The sequence below is a fragment of the Cyanistes caeruleus genome, chromosome 3 (genome assembly GCF_971803275.1).
Source record: "Cyanistes caeruleus chromosome 3, bCyaCae1.hap1.1, whole genome shotgun sequence".
In the NCBI taxonomy this organism is placed as follows: domain Eukaryota; kingdom Metazoa; phylum Chordata; class Aves; order Passeriformes; family Paridae; genus Cyanistes; species Cyanistes caeruleus.
Window position 1 is genome coordinate 68,725,057 of NC_141703.1, and position 23,823 is coordinate 68,748,879.

General features: G+C 35.6%; 1 protein-coding gene across 10 annotated transcripts in view; it reads right to left on the minus strand.

Annotated features, from left to right (window-relative positions):
* The window catches only part of PAN3 (poly(A) specific ribonuclease subunit PAN3), a 102,252-nt gene that overhangs the window by 35,028 nt on the left and 43,401 nt on the right, over positions 1-23,823 (minus strand). For 7 of the 10 annotated variants that reach the window (XR_015284715.1, XM_086881687.1, XM_086881692.1 and 4 more), the window contains 8 exons: positions 16,860-17,107; positions 16,166-16,270; positions 15,459-15,516; positions 14,188-14,349; positions 13,911-14,027; positions 13,704-13,805; positions 5,856-6,021; positions 5,377-5,464 (listed from right to left, as the gene is read on the minus strand). Coding sequence is in view for 8 of the 10 variants with exons in the window: in XM_086881687.1 (XP_086737813.1) it covers positions 5,377-5,464; positions 5,856-6,021; positions 13,704-13,805; positions 13,911-14,027; positions 14,188-14,349; positions 15,459-15,516; positions 16,166-16,270; positions 16,860-17,107 (1,046 nt within the window). In the remaining 2 variants the exon portion in view is untranslated. The remainder of the gene's footprint in view (positions 1-5,376; positions 5,465-5,855; positions 6,022-13,703; positions 13,806-13,910; positions 14,028-14,187; positions 14,350-15,458; positions 15,517-16,165; positions 16,271-16,859; positions 17,108-23,823) is intronic. The other 3 variants (XR_015284716.1, XM_086881691.1, XM_086881685.1) reach the window with 1 other exon arrangement.

A 23,823-nucleotide genomic window follows, 5' to 3' on the forward strand; every position in this document is an offset into this window, starting at 1 on the left:
ACAGTGTGAAACAATCTCAACTGTGCAAAATAACTAGATAGGCCTGTATGGCTGACAAACAGAACAGCATCGTGTGTTATGAAGAAACCTTTGCATTACTAAACACTTTTGTTAAAAGCAGAACTGCTCTTAAAAGATGAATGCTGGATACAGCCTGCTTTGCTGTAACAGAAAATTCTGCCAGTGTTAATAGCCAGCCATGAGAAATTATTTTGAAAAGCTGTAACAGATTTTAAAGCCCACTGCTAAAAGCAAGATCCTAATTTAGTAGCAAAAAATGACATTATAGGAAAAGTTGAACTGATTTTTTCCATGGAAAGGCTTTCAGCTACACACAACACAGCCAAACTTAAAAACACCTGCAGCTTTCCATGCTGGTGGAATTCCATACATGCCTCAAAGTGAATTTATCAGCTAGTGATATGAAGTTAGAATCTTCCTGAGTTGTTTTTTTTTTTTAGAAAATAAGATATTTTTGGAAAACTAAAAACATAAAAGCTACTAGTAATTGAGAATGTCAGTTCCATAGCCTAGGGCAAGGCCAAACCACTTAGCAGAGAATGCAGTCATACAAGGAATACACCTTCTGTCATTTCTGTAAGAAAGGCTAAAAAATCTGGCAGAATTAAAAGTTCTGGTTAGAATTTGGCAGCTTGAGAAAAGTGCTGTGATGGATGCCACAGTCCCTCACAACTCTTCCACCCAGAGGCATAACCACACTTGCTGCCTCTGGCTACAGCAGCTGAGCAGAGCCTTCCCAGAAGCCAGTCCTCACAGGTGCTGAAGCACAGGGAAAAATACCAAATCTTTCTAAGTCTCTCAATGTCCCTGCTGTTCCTATATCAAAGATGATTAAGCATCACAATCTGAACATGGATATACAATATGTCAAGTTGAAAAGCATATTATTCTTGTAGCTAATGAAGACAGAAAAAGTATGTGGAAAATGAGACAGAAGTAAGGACAAAGTGGTTGATAAGGAGGTGGGACTGGCACTTGCTAGACTCCTTCCTATGCAACATGGAATTTCCAAGTATCAGTATTTCTTTTTCCTTTAGTAAAGAGAAGTTAATCAGAGCAATAAACCCCCTTTTTGGTATGAACTTGCTTCCACTACCAAGTAGTCAATTTCAGCAGCAGGCAACACTGCTTTGGTTCTAAACAAAGTATTTTTGCTGGTACAGTATCTAGAAATGTGTGTCACCTGAGACAATGGCATTTTCGTTATTATTTTTTTCTCCAGAAAGACTTGGAAGAAACATGCATTTCTATTAACCACAGTCATACTTCTTTCTGCAGTCCTCTACACTTAGTACCTTTCAGCTTTTAGCCAATCATAAGGATATATAGTATATAAATTCTGTATCATCACACAACCCTGAGACACTGAAAATATAGGACTTCAGGCAAGACCCTATGAAAATGATGTATTCCTTTGCACAGCTGCTTTCATAATACAGATTGCATTAGATTTTAAAAATGGTTGAGAAAGTCTTACATTTAATACTAGACAGGAAATTTTAAATCTGAGCTTTGTGGGATTTTGAGCATTTGACTTGAAACCTTATATTTCTGGTTTTTTTGCAAATTAGATCTACCAGAAGAACTGGCAGAGAGGATACAACACCCCAGTGCAGCCCCAAACACACAATTTTGAAATTACAGCCAAAGATTAGCTTGTTTTAGACACAAAAGTAGCTTGGATTCATCCCACATATTTTAGGAACTTCAAGCATTCAGTCAAGAGACTGATCAATTTAAGATACAGCTGAAATTCTGTAAGACAATTCATATTTTGAGGCAGTTGAACTGCTCTCTGGAGGCACTTCACTATTCACTGTTAGCTGAAACCCTGAAAGAAAATGTTATCATAATACCCAATGTTTGAAATTTTACAAGAGCACAAAGGCAATATTTTTCCTGTGTGACTGGAAAATCAGAATATCACAAGCTGGAATGATCCCAAAAAGTTCAGGATTTCTGAGAGTCAGATTACTGTCTTAGAAGCAACTGAACTACCATCTGCTGACCATTCAGACAGGGCACATGACTTCCCAGAAGCTGAGTTACACCACTCTGTCTGTAAGGAGGCAATCCATATGTGCCTATTATGTCCTAACCTATCCTCTGAAAATATCAGCAGATTCAGCTCTTACTGCTCCTAGGCAAAGAAAGGCTAAAGAAGGCACACAACATTTATCAGACTTCCTTGCAGCAGGAACACAAGAAATATATGCTGCATTCCTGTAGAAGCCTTGCTAGTGCAAGGTACAGACCAGGTACAGTCATTTCCTTGTTTATACTCCCTATTATGTTTGCATACTCCTATGGATCCCATAAGTTCCTTTTGCCACAGATCTGATAGAAAACTTCTGCTGTGGTAACTATCACAAGTGACTGTGAAGTCAAACTAAGTTGATTCCTAACTAAGGAAAAGCTTTACACCTTCTAAGCACAGGTAGCCTTTTTTTCAGAAATGCACCTTGCATGCAATTAATAACCATTTAATTAGTAATTCAGTTCATAACTGTAACCCATATCAACTTAATTTTTTGCCTCTTGAAAGCTTTGCTAGTAAAGATTTTATCAGCATTTAATTAATTGAGATAACTATTAAATAGCATTCACTAAAAACCAGACCTAGGAGATAAATTCAGGAACAGCCCCCTTCATTAATGTTACCTGGGACCAAATTGATTTCAAGCATGTCAGGTGAGTAATTTAAATATTAACTGCATAGGTACCCTTGCTTAATTTTTTTACATTAAATAGGTATGTATCACTATGCCAAATGCCCTACAGATGTCTCAGCATTTTATCAAATTGAGTTTACCAGCCAGACATGTAAGCTATTCAAATAAAACTTATTTTTGACAGGATCCATTTTCCAGAAACACTTTGAAACCAAAATTACTTTTTATTCTGTTTTGTTTATCCTGATCCACTGCTATGCTTGGATCAGTATCAGCTCATCCATACTCCAGTTCTGTGGATTCACTTAAAAGGATCGGTTCTGGAATTGTCCTTAGAAGTACCTCCAAGTTCCTACATTTTGGTTGTTTTTTTTAGAGTCAAGATTAGCATTTGAGATGCCTCTTCAAACTAGTTTCTTTAAATCTGGGGAGGTACATGTGAAAGTTATTTTGGTTTGCTAAACTGGAAATATTAACTTTAGGCAAAAGTAAACTTATAGCATTTGTTAAAACAGTAAAACTTACGTTCTCTTATTTTTGTAAAGGGGAGAACTCACATTTTATTTCAAATACAGAAATATTTATTAAACATTTTTACTGTTTCTGGTATCACCATCTAGTTTTCCCGTCTGTACCTTGCAATTGACTGACAGAAGACTTATGGACTGGGGTGGGGGAGGGCAGGAAGTCACATGCTGCAGTTTATACAGATTTAACCCCTGTGTTTTCATGCAAGTGGCCATTCATATTTCATGTACTTCTTTTTAGCTTCCCTTATTGCTGCATTTAGGTGACCCTTAAATGATCACAGAGATCAATGTGTTTAACACAGACTGTAAAGAACAACTGCATTCCTTTTTACATGCCTCTCAATTGTTTTGGCCAAAATCTCTCTTTGTATTAACCATGGGAAATAGCCAGAAAATGGCAAATCCTAACAAACATACACTTCTCCATTGAAGACAGCAACAAGGAAATGAATATAGTTGGGAGGTAAACCAAGAGATAACCTACATTTTTAACAGTCATAGGAGTCCCAGAGGAATTCAGGAACTGGGTCATGGATTGAAAGGAAAAAGGATGAGCAGCAGCTGTTATTTTGTAATTTTATCTTGCTCGGGCAAACAAAGGTAGAGCATGAGAAATGACTACTAAATTTCAAGGAATGAACTCAGCCTGGCACCTCTGAAGGAAATAAATGGGCAGTGAAAGCCTAGCTCTTCTAGAAAAAGCAACAAAAGAAAATGCCATACTATATTTACAAACTGCAGTTTAGCTCTTAGCCAAACTAAGTATTCAGCAGTACTTCTTTTCTGGTTTAGCAGTGCAACCTAAACAATTTGAATATTAACAATGTATAAAACATGAAAAGCCACTCCCCTTAAACAAAACTAGGCATTATCAAGCAGGTCAGCTGCCATGTGTTGAGCTGCTATGGTGGTAAGTGCTTTTGACAGACTTGTGTACTTGCAAGTATTTTTAGATTTGTATTTCCAAGTATTTTAAATGTTTTCCTTTACTTGAATGTCATAATATGTCAGGAGGATCCCTTCCCAAGCTGAAATTGAAATAGAGAAATACTTAGATTTTTTAAAAAAACCTCTCTCGTTACACATTTAGGCATGGAATCCCTTATTTACATGTATTTTCATCTTCTCAACTGTTTTCCACTAAATTACTACCAAAAGCCCACTGATAGTATAGCTGAGTGTATGTGTGTTACGTGAAATCCTTTGGTGAACTCCTCAGAGTACCCTGAAAACTGCTTTACTGTATCATTTAAAAAAAAAAAAAAAAAAAAAAAAAAAAGAGTTATGTTCTAGGACATGGTCTCCAACAAGCTAGTTTCTGCTGACCAAAGTTCAAACATTTCAGTTATTACTCCAAGACTCTCAATAAGCAGTTCTCACAGTGAATAAGCTCAATTAATGAAAATAAATTAAATCCAACTCCCTACTGTAGTCTTTCACTCCCAGCACAGACAGGGTATGTGATGACTGCTGAAGTAACGTACTTTACCCTGAGGGGAAGTTAGGGAAAGAGGCACTCCTGTACACAGTGATGCTCCAGATGACTGTGGAACAGTTTTTGTTAAGTCTAAAGGGGTTCTTCTTAATTCAGGAATTATGCAGAGTCCACGCTTCAGAGAACACCAGGAGAGCACGGAAAAACTAGGAGCCCAAAATAAAGATACACTAGAATCTTTCAGGCATGAGGAGAGGGCCTAAATGCAGTTAATTGAAAGATTTTACTCCTCTCAACAGGTATTCAACACTTATTTATGCTAAAATCACAAAAGACAGAGCAAAAACTATTACTGAATCATTATTTTTTATCTCTAACACTAAATGTAAGCTTTTCCTTCTCCTTTGTTTAGAAATTTCTATTTCCAGTCATTTCTGACTTAAGTTTGTTAAATACTATAGTTCAACCTGTTTGGTGAGCTTGCTGAAATTTTAGAAGCAGAAGATGTCAAAGTGAGCATTCATATTTATAAATTACAAGCAAATTTGAGTAGTGTATGGGAGAACCAAGATCAAATCAGAAATGAAAAATACAGTCATTTACAGATAGATACACTAGATTACAGTTTAATTAAAGTACTTGTCTTCCAAAAGGAACCACACTGGTTTGCAGTAATATCTTTGCCAAGCCACCAACCTAACTGGCAGTGTTGTCTTACCTGAAACTGAGCCATTAATGCCAGTGGATTATTTTGACTGTTGTCAAATGTCAAAACGTCAAAGATTCCAACACAATTGACTCGTAACCTTTAGGAACAAGAAGAGATAAGGAAAAATTGCCATTTAACTGTACTGGTTACTCAATTTTTCCTCTAGCATTCATTGAATTGCTGATATGATAAAAGTCATCAGTACTTAGCAAATTACTATGCATCAGAAAAGACTGATTTTGCTATTTGATAAAACGCACAGACAGCATTCAATTTACAAATAAATCAACAAATTTCTAAACTGACAGTAGGGGGTCTGATCTGTAGCTTGAGGATAATGTCTTCCCAAAATATGTTTTAGAAGCTCTTTAAAAAAACCCAAGTTACAATCTAGCCTCATGCTAGATGAGGGAACTTAGTAGCTGTTTATGTATCATTCAGCAGCTGCCACAAACACAGAGCACGGTGAGGCTGAATGCTTTCATTACCTTGTTTTGCCTGTTACCAGAATCTTTGTTGGATCCATAACCCTGCAGGCCAGTCCTGCTGTGTGAATGGTCCTTAAGGCAGAGCTGAGCTGCACAATATATGCCCATATCAAAGACTCTGGAAGCAACCCTGCATGCTGCCGTGGCAGAGGTCCATCATGCTGACCTAGAACCAAAACATTGTAAGCATCAATAGAAGCCTGATGTGCAAAAAAGCAAAGTACAACATCTTGAATTATACAATTAACTCACATATTAATTTCATTTAACTCTTAATAGTCCTTGAAAGACACATCTATTTTGTTTTAAAGGTGAGTTTTGGAATAGATTTTTCTTCATTGGTTGGTTTCACCTGTGTTTTTTTGAAAACGTTAATAATTTATTAGGCATTATTATTTTCACTCTCATATTCACGGAAATTATGTTTTGAAGTATAGAATGAGCACTGGTTGGAAATTGCTTAAAGTAAATGGTACATTGAAATCTGCAGGTACTTTAGAAGTAAAAACACCAGTATCCTGAAACAGTATATACTGCAATAGCTGCAACAGTTTACCTCCTTTGTTGCAGGTAGGCTTCCCAATTAAACATTTTCTATCATCTAACAAGAAAAAAATAACTAGCTAATTTCAAATTACATGGGGAAATCAGACGAAAATTTGGTGGCAAAACATCACTGAACACAACTTCACAGATGTTCTGCTGTGACAGAGCTCCCTGACATCACTGCATGACTCCTATTCCATGGGTCATATGAAAGAAATGCATTGTTCCCCTTCCAAATGGATTTGTAGCTCCCCTTTCAGAAGTAAAACTCAATCTTCACAAACACAAACTCAAATCTTGCATTAGAAATGGTCTGAGTAATACTGAGTCACAGACGAAAAAAATGAAGATATAGATAATGTTATTTTAAGTATGATGTGTGTAATTCAATTAAGCTGGCATTGTTTGCCTTGGACAAAGCTGAAGCAGAAGAAAATACACCCAGAGTAAGACCGCACTTCTCAATTTTACAGACCACAAGAGACATTTCAAGAGGTTGTCTCACTACTGATTTGCTATTTTTGAGACCAGTAATATCACCAGTGTTAAGTAAAATCGCAGAAGCATCTGATTGGTTTTGCTGGAAACTGACTGCGCTCTTGTCTAAACATTTTTTGTTCGTTTGTTTGGGGTTTTTTGGGTTGTTTTGTTTTTCATTCTTTTCATTTTTTGAGGTTAGGGTTATTTTCCCCCCCTTTTCCTACAGGACCACATCAACACATGTGCATTTGATCAAAGCAAGTGTATGTACACTTGCATGTGTATGCACACACAAAACATATGCACAGTGAAAGAAAGTGGTACACATTCCTGATAACTTTTTACTTGGAATTTTTACTGACTTTGGGGTGATGGGCTGAGAATGTTACCAGCTTTCATTTGAGCTCCCTTTTGTCCATTTTTTAAATTTCAGTTTGCTTTCAGGTTTCAAGGTGCTTTGGTTTAGATTATGAAGATCAAGATGCTGACTCCTTTAAAAAGTAATAAACCTGGCATGTCTACTGAAAGCTGAATATAATGAGATATTGTTTGTTTTTTCTGGTCCCCTGATGAATTATTACGCAAATCACTTCCCACAAAAACCATCATACCAGAAGTCTCATGTAACAAACTTTCTCCCCTCATAAGTCTCTCTTTTTCAGCATGACAAAAATTATGATAGAAAATGACTGAGGAGATACAACCTCCTGTATTAGTTGAGACTCTCTTTACTACTAGCTGTAGAATGCACTTTATATTTGGTGAACAGCAACATGAGTAGTAAGTTTAACAGGGATGTGCATGGACACTGTAAGACAGTTAGATCTGTATGAAGAAAGTCCAGAATAGAAATGTTGCTATAGTATCCCAAAGAGAGAGAAAAGCCAAAACCTTGCAGTTATTTTTCTGCATGCATAGCAGCACCTGCCCTTTGATTTCCAACTTAAGGCAATGTAACCAAGAGAATATCCAATACACACTGAAAGACCAGTGTCTCATCTATCAGAAAATCTCAAGCAATATTATTTTACTACTGGAAAAACTTACTTGAGGGTACAGCCAAATCTACACTGATGCTTTCACAACAGTTGGATCCACCCCACATTCACATACACTAAATGTACAAGCTAAAACATGGAAATAATCAGCTTTGAAATGTCCTCCTACATATCTATCTGTTCAAAATAAGTACCATTAAAAGCAGTTCACTTGGCAGCAATGCTGACTATAATGTATGTCCCAAGAGGACCATCAGACCTGCCACAGATAGCACTTGAGCAAGGACTGAAGGAGATGAGACCCAAAAGCTTGCTCTTCAGGAGAAACACAGTAGGAAAGCTTTCCAAACAGTGCTGAACACAAGAAAAAACATCACAAGAATAAAAGTAAATGTTCCTCAAATGATCAAAGTATTCCTTGAAAATGTGTTTTTCTTAAGAGATTCCATGGTTGATTTGAAGGGCTTCCTACCACAGGCTGAATCTATGGCTACAGCAAGCAAAATTTCAGACTGTGTTCTTCCCACCTACTGCATGGCAGATTCACTTCTCCCAATAATTTCATCTCTGTGATGTAGAATACAGCCTCTAATGGAAAAGATTAAAAATTTAAAACCTGCCACTTCAAAAACACAGGTTATCCATTTATTTTCCATAACTTGCCACATTGGGATAAAAATAAATTAAAAAAAATGCTGAAAATTATTTTCAAGTTCTGTGGTATGCTGCTCACAACAGAACAAAATATTATCCTCTGTACCACTGTGCATATGTATATTAAGTTTTTTGTTTGTTAAAGAAAGCATTCAAATGAAATTCTGTTCTCCAGAGTAAGTATGAATCCAGGAATAGTCCTGGGGTGGGAAGTAAGACCTGGGAACACCAGCAGTAGGACCTGTTTGATATCATCAGGAAGACTGTCAGAAAGCATGCTAAGAAACAGCAATTCTCACACAGTTATGAAGGAAAAAAAACCAACAAAACCAATGAAAGATTAAGCTGTTTACTAAATTGAACCTCTCAGGCTTGTAAATCAGTCTTTTATATTTAGAACTATGAATTGTTCAGTGTTTACTTGGTGCTCCTAAGCTGAAGTACAAAAAACAAGTCAAATGCAGTAGCCTTCATTTCTCCTTCAGAGAAACTTGAGGTTTAGTTTGACATTTCCCAGTTTTCAATATACAGAAAGGTTCTGAACTACTGGAGTGAAGCAGTAGTTTTTGTAAAAATTCCAAAGCTGAACTTACTTTGAAAAAGTTGCAGCTTTTGGCAAAGGTATTTTAGGATAATTATTAGTCACATATTTTGTCTTCAAAAACATCATGCTGACTTTCAATACTGATATGTTCTTACTCCTCATCACACACTATTCATCTAGTCATCACACAACTTATTCCTTTTTCAATGGAAGGAGTATTTTATGAAAAAACATTCAGCATGTGGGGATGCAAAAACTGTAAAGTCAGCATTGAAGTCCATTTTTGTGCATGACATACCACTATTAATGTGTCAAAAGCAAAGCAAGTTTCCCGGACTGTGCTTATCTTCATCAGAAAGTATTTGTTTGCTGAAAAACAGAGACTGTGCTGCTGGAAACTCCTCCTAACAGCATGTACGCCAACATTTAATTACTCAGAGCATTTAAAAGCAGACCAAAGGACATATCAAAGGCATGCTTATATCTGCCAACCACAAAAACTCATCAGGACAAACCTTTCTGGCAGCTCTCAATAGTTACTGTTAATTTGACAGGATTTTCTGACTGTTCAGTTTTAAAGTACATACATTCACTGATTTACCATTCAATTATTGGACTGGAAAGAGCAACATTTCAGTACTTTTGAGTTAACTTAATGCAAAGAGAATTTCAGCAGAGATAAATGCACTAATATGTACTATAATCTGAAGCTAAGAAATATAAGAATGGTGTAAGAAAACCAAAAAGTTCCAGAAAAACAGATTTAATATTTAGAGTATGAAAAAATGTTTTGAGGAAATATAGGAAGTGAAAATAAAATAAGAAGAAACTTTCAAATGAATGTGCTTTGAGTAGCAATTAACTGAAAATCCAGATTCCTGATTTTAAAACGTGCAAATTTAGTTATATATGACAGAACAATGTTAAGATTATCACACTGTACCATCTGAAGGAAAAGGAGGTATAATTGAATAAAGAACACGAGCAACAAATTATACTGCATTCAGAAGTTAGAGACATTACGGTATAAAAATAAATGTAAGCTGCTATTTTTCTCTCCCACACCAAATCTCTGCCAAGGTAGTTCTGTAACAGGGTCTGTAAATAACATGGCAAGAAGAAAACACCCAAGACTGACCACATTGACACCAGTGACATGCAAGACAGCCATGTAAACCATAATCCTCATCTTTTAGCTATCAAGGTCTCACGTTGCCAACTGAAGTGTTCAACATAAATAAGGTTGCATACCTGAAATCAAATTCTCTGAGTTCACTGATCAGGTTCACAGTGTTGTGCCTCCTAAAACCTTTAAAAGCAATTGTACTAATCTGGGCCTCATGCTGCAGAGTACCCAACTTCCATCCATTCCCCTGCTTCTCTTGGGAGTCTCCTCTAGGCAGGCAGACGGCCAAGAAACTCTGTGAGGGGATGGAGAAAGGATCCGTGAAGGCAGGCAATTCTGAGAAATCAAGTTATAGGTATGCAATCTTATTTTTCTCTCTTAAATTGCTCCTTTTACTGAGGACCAGACTAAGAAAGCAGCAGTTATTAAAAAAAAAGAAAGAAAGGCCAAAGCAAAGATATGCAGAAAGATTTGGCAAAATTTGGGAATTCAGGTGACTTTTCCCCTAATTTACCTACTAAAAAGATTGAAAGACCAGGTAGTAAGTGCCCCAGTCAGGAAACTTATCTTCCCTACATATCCCTGTAAGTTCTTTTGCAACAGGTCATTCTAATTAAATAATACTTTGGTTTGAACAGACATTGATGTCTTATTTCCATCTTCCCAGATTATTCCTGCCTATAAAAGGAAGTTGAAGTAGGCCAAATAAAGGATCCATATAGCCCATGAGCCTGTTTCAAAGACACATACACTAAAATCAGCTTGCCATGAATACTGAAATGTATAAACATAAACAAGTAGAATATTCTATTAGCCTCCAGTGATTTGCAGCCCAGAAGTAAATACAATGTCTTTGCAGTCTCCAAATATTTCTCCACCATGAGTAAACCTACTTCCCCCTTGAACCTAGGCAAATATCCACAATAATCTGTGGAAGTTCTACGGCTTAATTATCCCTTCACAGGTTTTGAATTTGATACCTGTCTAGTTTCATTGCTAAGTCCTTAGTTTTAGTCTGGAAGAAATAAACTTTTTTTATTAATTTCTTCATTAATCCAGATGATTTTTCAGACCATATTCCAGTATTTTTTAACTCCATTATATTCCTTTCCATCTTTAAAAGCATGAAAGCAGTATTCCACTTTGCTGTTCTTCATCCAGCTTTTCCACACCTTTGATAATCCCTGTCACCTCTTCTCAACTTCTTTGCTGCTTTTCTACACCCTTCAAAAAACATGAGGAGGACCACACCTACAGGATAGGAGTCTATCAGGCACACACATATTGAATACAATATCTACCATTTCATTGCTCTTTTCTTAATAAGCTACATCACCCTATTTCCTATTTACAGCTATTCAGCAAGCGGACAGTATTTTCTGCACTCTACCTAACTGTGGTCCCAGACTATTACTGAGTGGCAACAGTCACAACAGCGACCATCATTTCATGTTTAGAGCTAATTACATTTTTCCTTTGATCACATTGGTTTACATTACATCACCTGCTATATTATCAGTAGCAGTTCCAGTCTTGTAAGATCCTTCTGCAATCAATCACAATTGGCCTTTGTTTTTAACAATCCAAATAATTTGGTATTTCCAGCAAACTTTGACAGACCATTTATCTTCAAAGCAAACAAGTGAAAGTGTTAAGAAATACAACTCCAAGGACATCTTCTTGTGAGACCCGTCAGTGATCGTCTCTGTTCACTCCATTTCCAACATTCTAACCAGGCATTAAATGAGAATTTTCTCTGCCATACGACTACTTAGGTTCTTTGAAAGACTCTGTTGGACTTCATTGCAAACTCCAAGGTCTTAAGGTCTTATCTAGTGGATCTTCCTTTAAAAAACTATGATAGATTAATGAGACATGACTGCCCTTTATAGGACCAAAACTTCATTATTTTCCGGTGTGATGAAAGAATGCGTTCCCAAGAATTTTATTCTAACTTCCACTATTTTATCTAGAACAGACATCATTCTTCTGTGACTCTCTAGAGAGATAAAAAAACGTAACAAGAACTGATTTACATGGAAATTGAAAACCATGACTGGGAAATGCTCAGAAGTCTAGTCCTGCACGTAACAGTCATTAACCTGGCAGTAGATCTTCCAGTTTTATCTCACCAAATTCACATCAGGCTCATTGAATCTATAATTGCACTTTCTGATTTGCCACAGGATATGACACGTAAAACTAGGGTTTCCTCCATCTGAGATATTACCACCAAAATCAGTGGCAGAAATCAAGTTCCATCTCCACTTATACTGGTCAGCTCAGTGCAAAGTCAGTGAGAACCACACAGTATATAAGGTATCCATAAGTCTTTGAAAGTCTTTTAACCCTTTAAACATATTCACACACTACCAAACCACTATATTCTGATGTCAAAGATATCCAAGCAAAGTTCTACATCTTAACCTTTGAAACAGTTTGAATTTACGGCTAAAACCTCTAATTTCAAAGGGCACAAGAAAGAAAAAAAACCTTAGTTTTTGTTTCTCTTCACATGCTGGCAGACTAAAGACATTTAGCAAAGATCCTCTCTAAAAAAAAACAGACCATGTCACAGTCCTCTGGTAATTCCTAGTGCTGGATCTGATTTCAGGGCTGGTCTTGCATCAAGTAAGAAGTTGGCCCAAAAAATTGTATTTTTCTGCCTTTCTGTAATTCCATTCAGCAGTGACCACCTCTCATTCTCAGCATGGCAGTGTTGTTTTCTGAACACCTGACTCAGTTTGTAAGACTGCAGGGGTCACGATTTGGTGCTAGCAGGAAGAATGATTGACAGCACACTGTTGTGGAGAGGAAGAGGCTTTAGCCACAAGCCTATGAGCTCTACTGGGCAATCTGCTGAGCCACAGAGCATCCTGTGACAGATTTTACTTAAGAATGTTGATGTAGTTTTAGTGACTCCATTGAAGCTATGTATAAACATGATTTAAAAAAAAAAAAAAAATCAGACCTAAGATGTGAAGTTGGTGTCTGAAAAGAATATGGTACAGGGATTTTTCAACCCATTTCTTGTCTTAACTACTACTTCACATATCAAACCATCAGAACAAAATACTGCCCAATTATTCCTCATAATACCTACTGAGGAAAAAAATAGAAGGGTAGGACACCTAAACAGCAAGCACCAAATTGACATAGCATATCTTTTGAATTTTGGAATCATTAAATGTTAGGTGTTACCTGCTGACACACCTGCAATAAGGACACCAGAACTCCTGGCTGTCAATTTTGTTCCAACTTATTTTTCTTTCAAAGAGCTGTAATTCCCTTACACGCTGACATAAATTTTGTATTTGTTTGGTAATTTAAAAAACTTTTATAAACAGGAGGTGAAGAAGAGCTCTCTCATATCAATCAGCTTATGGTATGACTGAACTGATCAGCCAAAAAAGTTGAACAACTATTTGTGACCAGATGTTTACTGCTGAATTATTTGAAACAGTGTACAGAAGTATTATATAATAGTGCAGTTTCCTTACCCCATTTCCGTTTTGTGAAATAGGAATCAGCACTAGGGTCATTGAAGTGTCTGCTCATCATGGTCTCTCCTCCAGCATGGAAATCATATGCAAACACTAGAGCTTAAAAATAGAAATACGTGATTTTTGTTAACTCAAACACATTTGCAAAATATCAACACGTCACCTGGGGGGAAGGGCAGTGGGAAAGAAAAAAGAAAAACTTACAATGTTCTCCAAAAGCTTTAGTGGTAAACACTTCACGCAGAGTTACAATATTTGAGTGCTGAATCTTTTTCCACATGTCAACCAATACCATGCACTTTGTGTTAACTAGACGAAAACCTAGGAAAAAGTGAAACCCAAGGTTTAAAGTAGAATGTTTAGAATGAGAATTTTTTACTTTATCATTTCATCTGAAACTGCTGAGAAGCAGCCAGGCATTAAAATATGACTGGTATGCTTAGGAATGCTAGTCTTACTGAGACAGCTCAATTTTTCTCACCATGTATCCTCCGAAGGCAATACGGCAGGTCGTCTTTACTATTTACAGCTTTATAGCACGATGTAATGTACCCAAAGTTGCTCGTTTTCTGTATCCGATTGGGCGGTGGCAGTGGTTCCAAAGGAAAGAGACTGTGGTAGCTGTCCACTTCAGCAGGAACTGCTAGAATCAGTTTGGACACAGAAACACATCAGGCCTCAGCTGACTTTCAGAAAGTTACTGAGTAGCAGAGAAGATGAAAATGACTTTCACTAATATATAAGTTATCTCCACCATCTTTTATGTGAAGTTAAAATTCACTATTTTTGCTTTAATACCAACATTTTGGTAGGTTCACAGAAGTGATCCCACAGAGCTAAAATTACTGTCTTCAGAAAAAGTGTTATACTAAGTAAAATCAACAGAATAGATGGACAGTTCTATCTGCCATTTTCTCATTTACCTTAGAAATTCACCCTTATGAATGATATTTCTTTGGTGTTTTTCCTAAAATGATTCAATAATAAGCACTCATTCCCATGCAGGCTTCATACCATAATAAGAACCCGATTTTCATCAGAAAAAAAAAGCAAGTATCAGTCTTACATGTTTTAATATACTGGTTTAGAAAACGGGAAGACAGAAGTGCTAAAGGTTTACAAATCAGATTAAGAGATTACCCTCGCACTTCATCTGGATTAAAATACTAAACTGCATTTTTTTAGCTGCATCATTATCATCTTATATACAAATTTGAGAAGATACTGCAAGCAAAAACTGTTTAAATCAAGCTGAATAATCTGAATTCCCAAAAGTCAAATTACAGTAAATAGTATATGGTTCTTTTGCCTGACAACTAGTACAAAGCCTTCTCTGATATACCAGCCAAGTAACTTCAAAAGTGCTTTGCTAGTTTACATACAACCTTTGAAAAATACATGCATCAGTTAAAGAAGTACCTAATATCTACAAAGTAATACAAAACTGTTCTTCACAAGGCTTTACTGCCTTAGTGATTTTTCCTTTCTCAGCTTTCTCAAGTATTCATAACCATTTAGGACTTTCAAAACAGAAGAAAATTACAATAAAAGACAGAAAGAATGATTCGTATTTCTAAAACACTTTGCATTTGGTTAACCATGGCCTGGGCTGATGACTAAAGCTCCATGAAAAATTAAATTAAATTAAAACAGGAGGCATTTTTTGTGAGATGATGTTAATATAGGTGAATGTGCATGGTTGCAGAAAAACATGATCACTGTTTAGAGTTTTGAGAAACACTACTTACTTACCAGGAATATCAGCCTGATCAATCTGGGCCATAGTTATTAAGTGTCTGTTGATGAGTTCCTGAAGGAAAAATTAAGTTTTGAACATTATAATTCAGCTCATTATTTTTGATAATTTAAGAGAACACCGTCTTTGAAGTACTAGCTACCTATACTAAAATAGAGAATTGGCACAAGTGTCTAGGACAGAGAGGGTCAGAAGACCACTAGCTTGAAAATTTGAATGATAAAATACCTAAATTCTTGAAGGAGCTTCAAAAGACATTTGCTACAGGTGTCACTGACAAAGGCACCTACTACAGTAAAGCTGAAATTCATAATATTCACAGCCAGCCTTGAGATGATGAGCCCTGAGAAGAGCTCTTCAACTAACACCTGCATACACTTTCAGTGTGATACTTTAAAACTGAATAGCATTGCAACTTAAAATAATGCTACAAAAATAAACCCATGCATACCAAAAAAACACATCAGTTATAGTAATGAGCTAAATAGTAAATCACGGCATGCAGATTAGCTCGCAGTCGTATATGTCGTAACTCACTCCCACCCTCTGTTGTACTCTACCTACTACAAGATTTGATTTTTCATATTCTCCACAGAGAAAACTGACTGCACAGATTGCAAGTGTCTATTGCTCTTCTACCATTAGCAATTTCCTATTTTTTGCCAAGATAGGCAATTTTCCTTCAAATTCTCTACCATCTTACCTGTCTGAGCTCATCTGCCATGAAGAAGGAAGGTGCATTTGCTTTTGGCTGCATGTAAGCAACATGAGGTGCAGCTGGATGGTAGATGTGGTAGTTTGGAAAAACCTAAAAACAAGATATTTCAAGCTTTTTAATGTCCTTAATGATAAGGTAAATGAAGAGTTTTCTACTCTTTCAGTTCAAACTACAGAACTATGAAATTTTCATGTACAGCACAAGTTAGAAATATACTAATAAGATGTGTTACAATTTTTTTATGTTGTATTCATTTCTAATGATTTCAAGGAAGAAGGAGGTGTATATGTACATATGTACGCACACAGTTACTTTAACAGTTTTGCAACTGCCTTTTCCCCATCACTGTGAATGTAAAATCTATTTAACCTTTCAAAAAAAAAAAAAATCTGACTTCTTGATGTTTTCTCACTATGAATGTATCCACTGACATATAGAATGCTTTCTTGATATTGCTATGTTAAAACCCCAGAAAGCTCTACACAAGCTGTGCATGAAAAAAATATAAAAATTCCTCTGGTCCTTACATTTCAGTGATTTTTGGAGAACAACTAAAATAACCAAAAGGCCTAAGCTTCATACAGAATAAACAGTTTATAGCGTTAAAAATAATATCTGTAGTATCAACCAATTCAGTATTTACAAAATCCAGACAGCTGTGTATTGAAAGCAAACATACCATTCCTGTGAGAGGTGCTGGAGTTGTATCAGTGTAGAAGTATGTTGTTCCACCCACTGTTTCCTTCTGGATCACCTGGCCAGTAGATGGAGGCTGAGACACAGCGTTAGCGACAGACGCAGAGGCACTAGTAGGCACCATATAGTTTGCTGGGTTAGGAGTATGACTTCTTCTTCGAGGAGCAGGAGATGTATGAGGAGTTATTTTGGGAGAATGAAGAGGAGAAGATCCTGCTGACAGTGACATTCCTTAAAGAAACACAAGAAGAAATTCTTGATCAAATCTGTCATCAAAAAAATATAGCAATTTCAGAAAAAGCAGCCTTCACTACCAACAATATTCTGAGCAGGTGAGACACACTCAATTCTTCATATAGATATAGAAATCCTTGAGAGATAAAATAGTAAGATGTAATGACTGAAGAGATACATCTTCCCAAAAATCTTTGCTTAGTGTAGAGAGATAGGGCTTGGGAACTTAAAATATACACACAAAGAACTGAAATTAAAAACATAAAAGTTGCTGAAAGGGGAAGACAAGTCAAAATAATGCTGTGTCTAAAAGATAATAGATTAAACTGCAGAAAGTTAAAATATTAATGACTATATAAATGAGTGTTTACTTAACAGTTACATGAGCAGTCAGTAGAGTTTGCTTAGCTGTAACTCACTTCACCTAATTTTGCGTCTGCCTTTTGTTAGAACTGCACAGCTATGAATGTCTCCAGTAACACAGCACACAAATAAGTGTGTTAATAAAACAGAACATGCTACTATTAATAACTTCAGGGGAGTAATTACCTATTTTCCTGTAATTATTATATTCAAAAGTTATCCTCCAAAAGATCTATTTGATATGTAAAAATAGGTAACATCTCATGATATGAACTCTATTAAACATTCCTGTTGAGATTTTCTGATTTATTTGAAATTATTTTATTGGCTGGTGTTCACCTTCAGCATTACAGGGGCAACTCCACTGACACCTGAGAAACTGTTTCTAAACAATGAGAAAAACAAGGGCAACTTTTTTACATTCACACTTCTTGGTTACCAAACAATCTAATTACTTCAAGAGTTATTGCATGCAGAATTCTCAGATTTGCCTGTTTATAAAAATTAGGTGCAAAATAGACATTCCAGGGTGCTGCTGAGGTAGATAACCCTTCAAAAAAACTCCTTGCAGAGTTACTTACTAGCAGAAGATGTGACATGTTCAGGTGTTCAGATTAACACTGAGGAAAACATCTTTGAAAGTTATTACTCAGTTCAGACTGAGATGTACTTTTTCTTCTGTGCAGTCAAAATTGCATTAGTCATATTACATCTTTTTCTTGAAAGGACAGAAGATACACATACACAGCTTTCATATTTAACATTCTATTGACAGCTGAGAATTCTTCTCTAATTAAGAATTATTACTCAGATATTTGATTAGATTAATTCCATAAGCTCTAGTAACCAGAGTAATTTAAGCAAATATCCAACTAATGAAAACAAGAAGAATTTTTTTTGCATACACACTTTTTAGTTACATAAACTAGTTTATTTAACTTCAGTCACGAGTTACTATATGCAGAGTTCTCAAAATGTATCATCAGTATTGTGTAGGAGTGATTTCACACTCGTATCATGTCCCTAAAGCAATCTCATCCCTCCTACATTTCATTTTTTTTCTTTTTTAAAATGAAAGATAAAAGCAAATTAAGTTTCAGTATTAACAAGTATTTCCCAAGCAGCAGCTTGGGAAAAATTAATTTGAAGCTATATTATCCTAATGATATTAACAGAATATCTGTAACCTTTCATTTAGCCCATCTCATGTACTCCTTTGACGTTTCAAAAACTATGTTTATTAATTCAGCACAGTTCTCTTTTGTTCCTTGAAAGTGAATAGTTCCAACAAAATGAACAAGATTTTTAAAATATAACAGTGGTAAAATCATATGAGTTTCTTTTTAATTGTGTCTTTTAAGTTATTTATTCTTTTTATAAAAATGTAGACTACAAGAATATTAAAGGGAAGAAGTCTGCATTTTTCTAGGCTAGAACTTTTCTTTCTATTAATACATGTACATGTGTATATACACACCTTGTAGATAAGCAATATTGTAGAATTTTGCTGATTAGTGTACTTACTTAAAAAGTGAATTATAGTAGGCACTGCCAAATGGTAACATAAATGGTCTCCTAAAAATCTGTTTAAAAATTAACTGTATGACTGCAAAATGCTACATATTTTGATAGCACCAATTTATGCTACAAAAGAAATTTAAGTTCTCATTAAGGTAAAAGTTACCTAGAGTGACTGAGCAATACTTCAGTATTTCAACAGCTACTGTAAAGATTATTACATTTTTAAGAAAAGACTAAAACATGAATGCATTCTTACTCCACTGGGGGAAAAGAGAAATTTCAAAGGAAACAATGTATTAGTGTTAAAAGCCAAAGGATGACTAAAGTGGCCATAAACGGTAGAGTTGCTTCAGTTTAATGATATCTAAGAGTTCTCTTCATTTATGGAAAGTTACTGACACGTCTTTTTCACTCTATTCCAATAAAGCTGTATTAACTGAAGTCCTCACAAGCACATCATCTCAACCCAGACAGGAATAACTGGCTTCAAGAATAACTCAGTAAAACAGCCAGCTGTAGGGATTATGAAATAAAACCTCATCAGCCTTCATATGTACTGATGGACAATTAACTCTCTGCTTTAAAATAAGCTCTAATGTAAAGGCACTAAAACTATATGTACAAGACAGTAAGCAATATCTTAAAGAAAAGTGAAGACTTGCAACTTGCTAAAATTATAATGTGACCTTCTACTACAAGTTTCCCAGAAGAAAAATTATCTCTAGTGGTTTTTACAGATAAAATTTCAAACAATTTCCAGTTCAAGATTTACTTTTTAGAAGAATTCATTTCTGCCAAAGAATAGTTACACACATAAATCCTTAATGTCATTGCACAGGTATCAGTGCAAGGTTGAAGGAAAAGGATCACAGCATTACACAAATCCTTTCAGATGGTCTTCCAGTCTAGTTAGGTCTCATTCTGAAAAGACATTGAGAATTCAGTGAAAATCATCTGGCAGGCAGAACATACGGCCTCCCCATTTGCCAATATGCATAGTGAATTCAGGAGGCAAAAGAAGCTTAATTACAGTTTAGTTTTATTCTACTAGAACAATATACTACATGTGCTACAAGAATTCTGCTCCTAGTGCTGTGATATGTATGGACAGGTTGAGACAACAAATACTGAAGGTGATTGCTTCTTCTGAGAGACTTGCATTACATTCTGCACAATCTAAATAACTATTGAAAGCCCAGTGTAAAAAAAAAAAGGGAAAAACTCTTAGTACAGTGAAACTTATGCATATTTAAGTACTTAATGCAGCTAATAAAGGGCACAAACTCAAGTAGGTATCACCAACTTCATTACTCATTCATATTTCATTAACTTAAAACTATACTAAAATTAATACTTAATCATAACATAAAATTAATATTTAATCATAGCAAATAGAATTAGAGGAAAATAAAGGAAAGTAGTTTTATTAACAAGTGATTATATATTCCTACTGACTCATACTCAAGGAAAAAGATGTTACTAAACATACAACAGTAACAATGGAACCATATCTCACAGAATTAGGCTGGTTTTAACAGCAGGGTTTATAGCAATGCCTGTTCATTTAAGAGCCTAAGAAAAAAATGAGCTTTTAAAAATCTAATTATGATTTACATATATATACATACACACATGTATATCTATATATACATATATATACACAATAATATATATTTTATGTATATATAATATATATGTGTATGTGTATATATATATATATCAGTTACCTTGACAAATAATATTAGGCTTTCCCTATGTGAGGATTCAAGACTCTCCTATATTAAAATTCAAATACCAGCAGGAATACTATGACAGACAGCAAAAAGTCTGTTTCAAATTGTCCCTCCTGAGACTTTTCTACCAGCAAAGACAGCTCTCCATTCCTTGTCTTGGGGAATCTTAATACACTTCATGAAGAAGTCAAATACAGCCTTAAAGAAGGAACTGCAAGGGGAAAGGGCTTCTTTCACTTTTATATCTAAAAAGGAGTGGCATGGTATACAGCTGTCATGGTGGCACACCAACATGGAAATGGTTGTGGGATTTGAAGATCTTTTCCAACACTCATAGTGATTGTGCAGGCTACCTCCACACACCTAGCAGCTCCTGATGCTATTTGTTTTCTGTAAAGAGAGATATCATACTTACATATCCCTCTTTATTCTTACATTTTCATTTCTTGCCTTGCTTTTTATTTTTGAAGTTTCATTGTGACTGGAGAAAGGTAAATGGCAGACTGGAAACGGCAGACCCACATTGGAGACAATGCACAAAGACATTTTTTGAGATTAATGTTTCTAATAAAGCTTTGTAGTACACAATGTATTTGAATTAAAAGCTAGGTTGTATTTTGAATCTGAGAATTCACACAGATAATCAGGATCAAAGAGCATTAAGCATGATCTGTTACTGACTAAGTATTTACAACTATTTGATTTAATGAGAATTCACTTAGTGAAGCAGGATTTCACTAAACTCACATATATGCAAATCAGCTGGCCTACAACATTAAAAGTTTAAAAAAACCTTTAGGTTTTGTCTACAAATTTACTAATTTACAACCATATCCCTATGCCTCTAATGCCTGTAACACATTTAGAGGTCAAAAATTAGACATTTAACATTTTATCACTTTAATGTTCTGTACTTTAAAGATATCCTAGACTACTAAGTAAATTTTGAAGAATGACAAAGCAAAGTATATTATAATTTCAGATTATTTCAAGAACTTAAAATAGCCCTCTTAATTCATTATTGTAAGCTTTCTATCAGGTCATTAGCATTATAGCTGTGTATTTTCAAGTTAATTAAATCTGATTCATTCTCTAAACAATCTGAGTCATCAATTCTTCCTCTTCAATTTTAATTGGGGAAAAAAGAATATTGAATCTCTTTGCCTTCTTATCTTCTTTCATTATTCTGGAATGGCTGCAGAACTTCCTCTGCCCCATATTTGATCAAGGAGGCTGGACCAAGCTCTTGGGGCCTTCAGCCACACAAACCACCTCAGCTGAAAGTGGTCCATCTCCAGCTGGGGCTTTGGGCTCTGAGAGCTACACTCCTGTAGCTCATCACAAATGGAGATGTGTCAACTGGACACAAGTACACCACCTTTGCACTCTTGGCTCCTAAAGCCTGCAGGTTCAGACTGGCAGTAGAAATGGGATCTCCTACATTCTGCATAAACTCAGAACCTGACTTGGACTAAATATAGAAGCAACAGCAATTTGCTGTCACTTCCATCACCGATAAAGGAGTTATTCTTTAGGTATAACCTAGATATTTTTTGCTACTGGGGGCTATACATCTGCTCTCTCTCAAGTTCAACAGAGCAATGTCTTATCACTTCAGTGACATTCATGAATTTCTTTCTACACTGTGTTACATATTTTAATGACATTAATACTCTAATACAACTACACAGGACTGGGTAAGATACGCTTGTTAGCAAAAGTGCTATTTGAAGATCATCAACTTCTTACTAAATTTCCCACACAAATGGCAAACTGTGTGTGTTTGCTAGCAAGGAAAGGGAGCAGCAATAAGGTAGTACTCAGGTGAGCTTGAGGAAAAAGAATTTGAAAATGGTAAATGAGATCTGTTCACAACTCTTCAGTGAAACAATTTCTCCCACCACTTGTGTAAGTTGCATTTTATAGCACTCTATTTCCCTATTCTATTAAAAGTCACCAAAATGAACATGACTCTGTGTTGAGATTACCCTAGAAAGCACTTACATAAGTAAACATGTGAATGTAGGAGTAACCTTCCTCAATGCTACATCCTAATTGATAAGTCAGGCATGGATCCAACAAGTTATCCACTCAAGTATCTTAGGTTTCCCCTGTCATATTTTTCAGTACTTCTGCAGTACTGTTAACAAGACAGGCAGAATATATATTTTCCAAGGACAAGGAACAGTAGATGTCAAAAGTCGTTTTGATTTACACCTACCTTTAGGGAAATCTCAGAAATTGGATATGTGAAATAATTTATATTCTTCTATAATCAAGAATGAAATCAAAGTACTGTTTTCATAATTTACGTACTTTGTAATAGGTGAATAAACCTATGGAAGTCAAATACTCCTACTACATTTCCTTATTTCTCATGAAATTTTGATTTCCTCCAGAGCCCTGTAAATTACAATAGGCAATCTTAATCTCACATAAATACTTAAATCCGCAAAGTTATTCTACTGGAGAGTATGCACCCTTTAACTAGAAGGAGACTTCTCTTTATTCAGAGGAAAACTCCTATAAACTCTTTATATGGATTTCATTTGAATTGTTTTCACTTATTGAAAGCTAACAGATCTCAACCATTTTTTCATGACAACTTCAGAATGTATTTCAATGTTTTTTTATTCTGTTATCCAGTATGATCTAAGTGGTGAAGTTTCCCCACACAAAAATACTGCTTTCTTATTTAAGACCCTAATTTTTTAGAAAGAGCACCTCCTAGCTGACCTTGAGGTAACAGGAATTTCTGTGGATGGATCCTGTTGACAGCTTTAATGTTGACATTTAAATAAATGAGAATTAGATTAAATTAGATTAAGAGAATTCTGCACTCAGTGAGAGAAGAAAGGCTTCTAGAAAAATTCAGAGAATCCCACCAAGATCCCTACTTTGAACTATATTTTCATTTTAGTTACACAGGAAGAGCAGGGAAACAAGCCAACTCTGCCTGAAGTTAGTTCTTAGGAATACTCCCCCATCCCTCTTGTCCATAAACAAACAATAGCATCTGAGACTAGAAAGTATGCAGCATTGGTATCTATATTTATTTCTAGGAGCTGAAATTGTTGTGCAAACCTCTTTCATCAG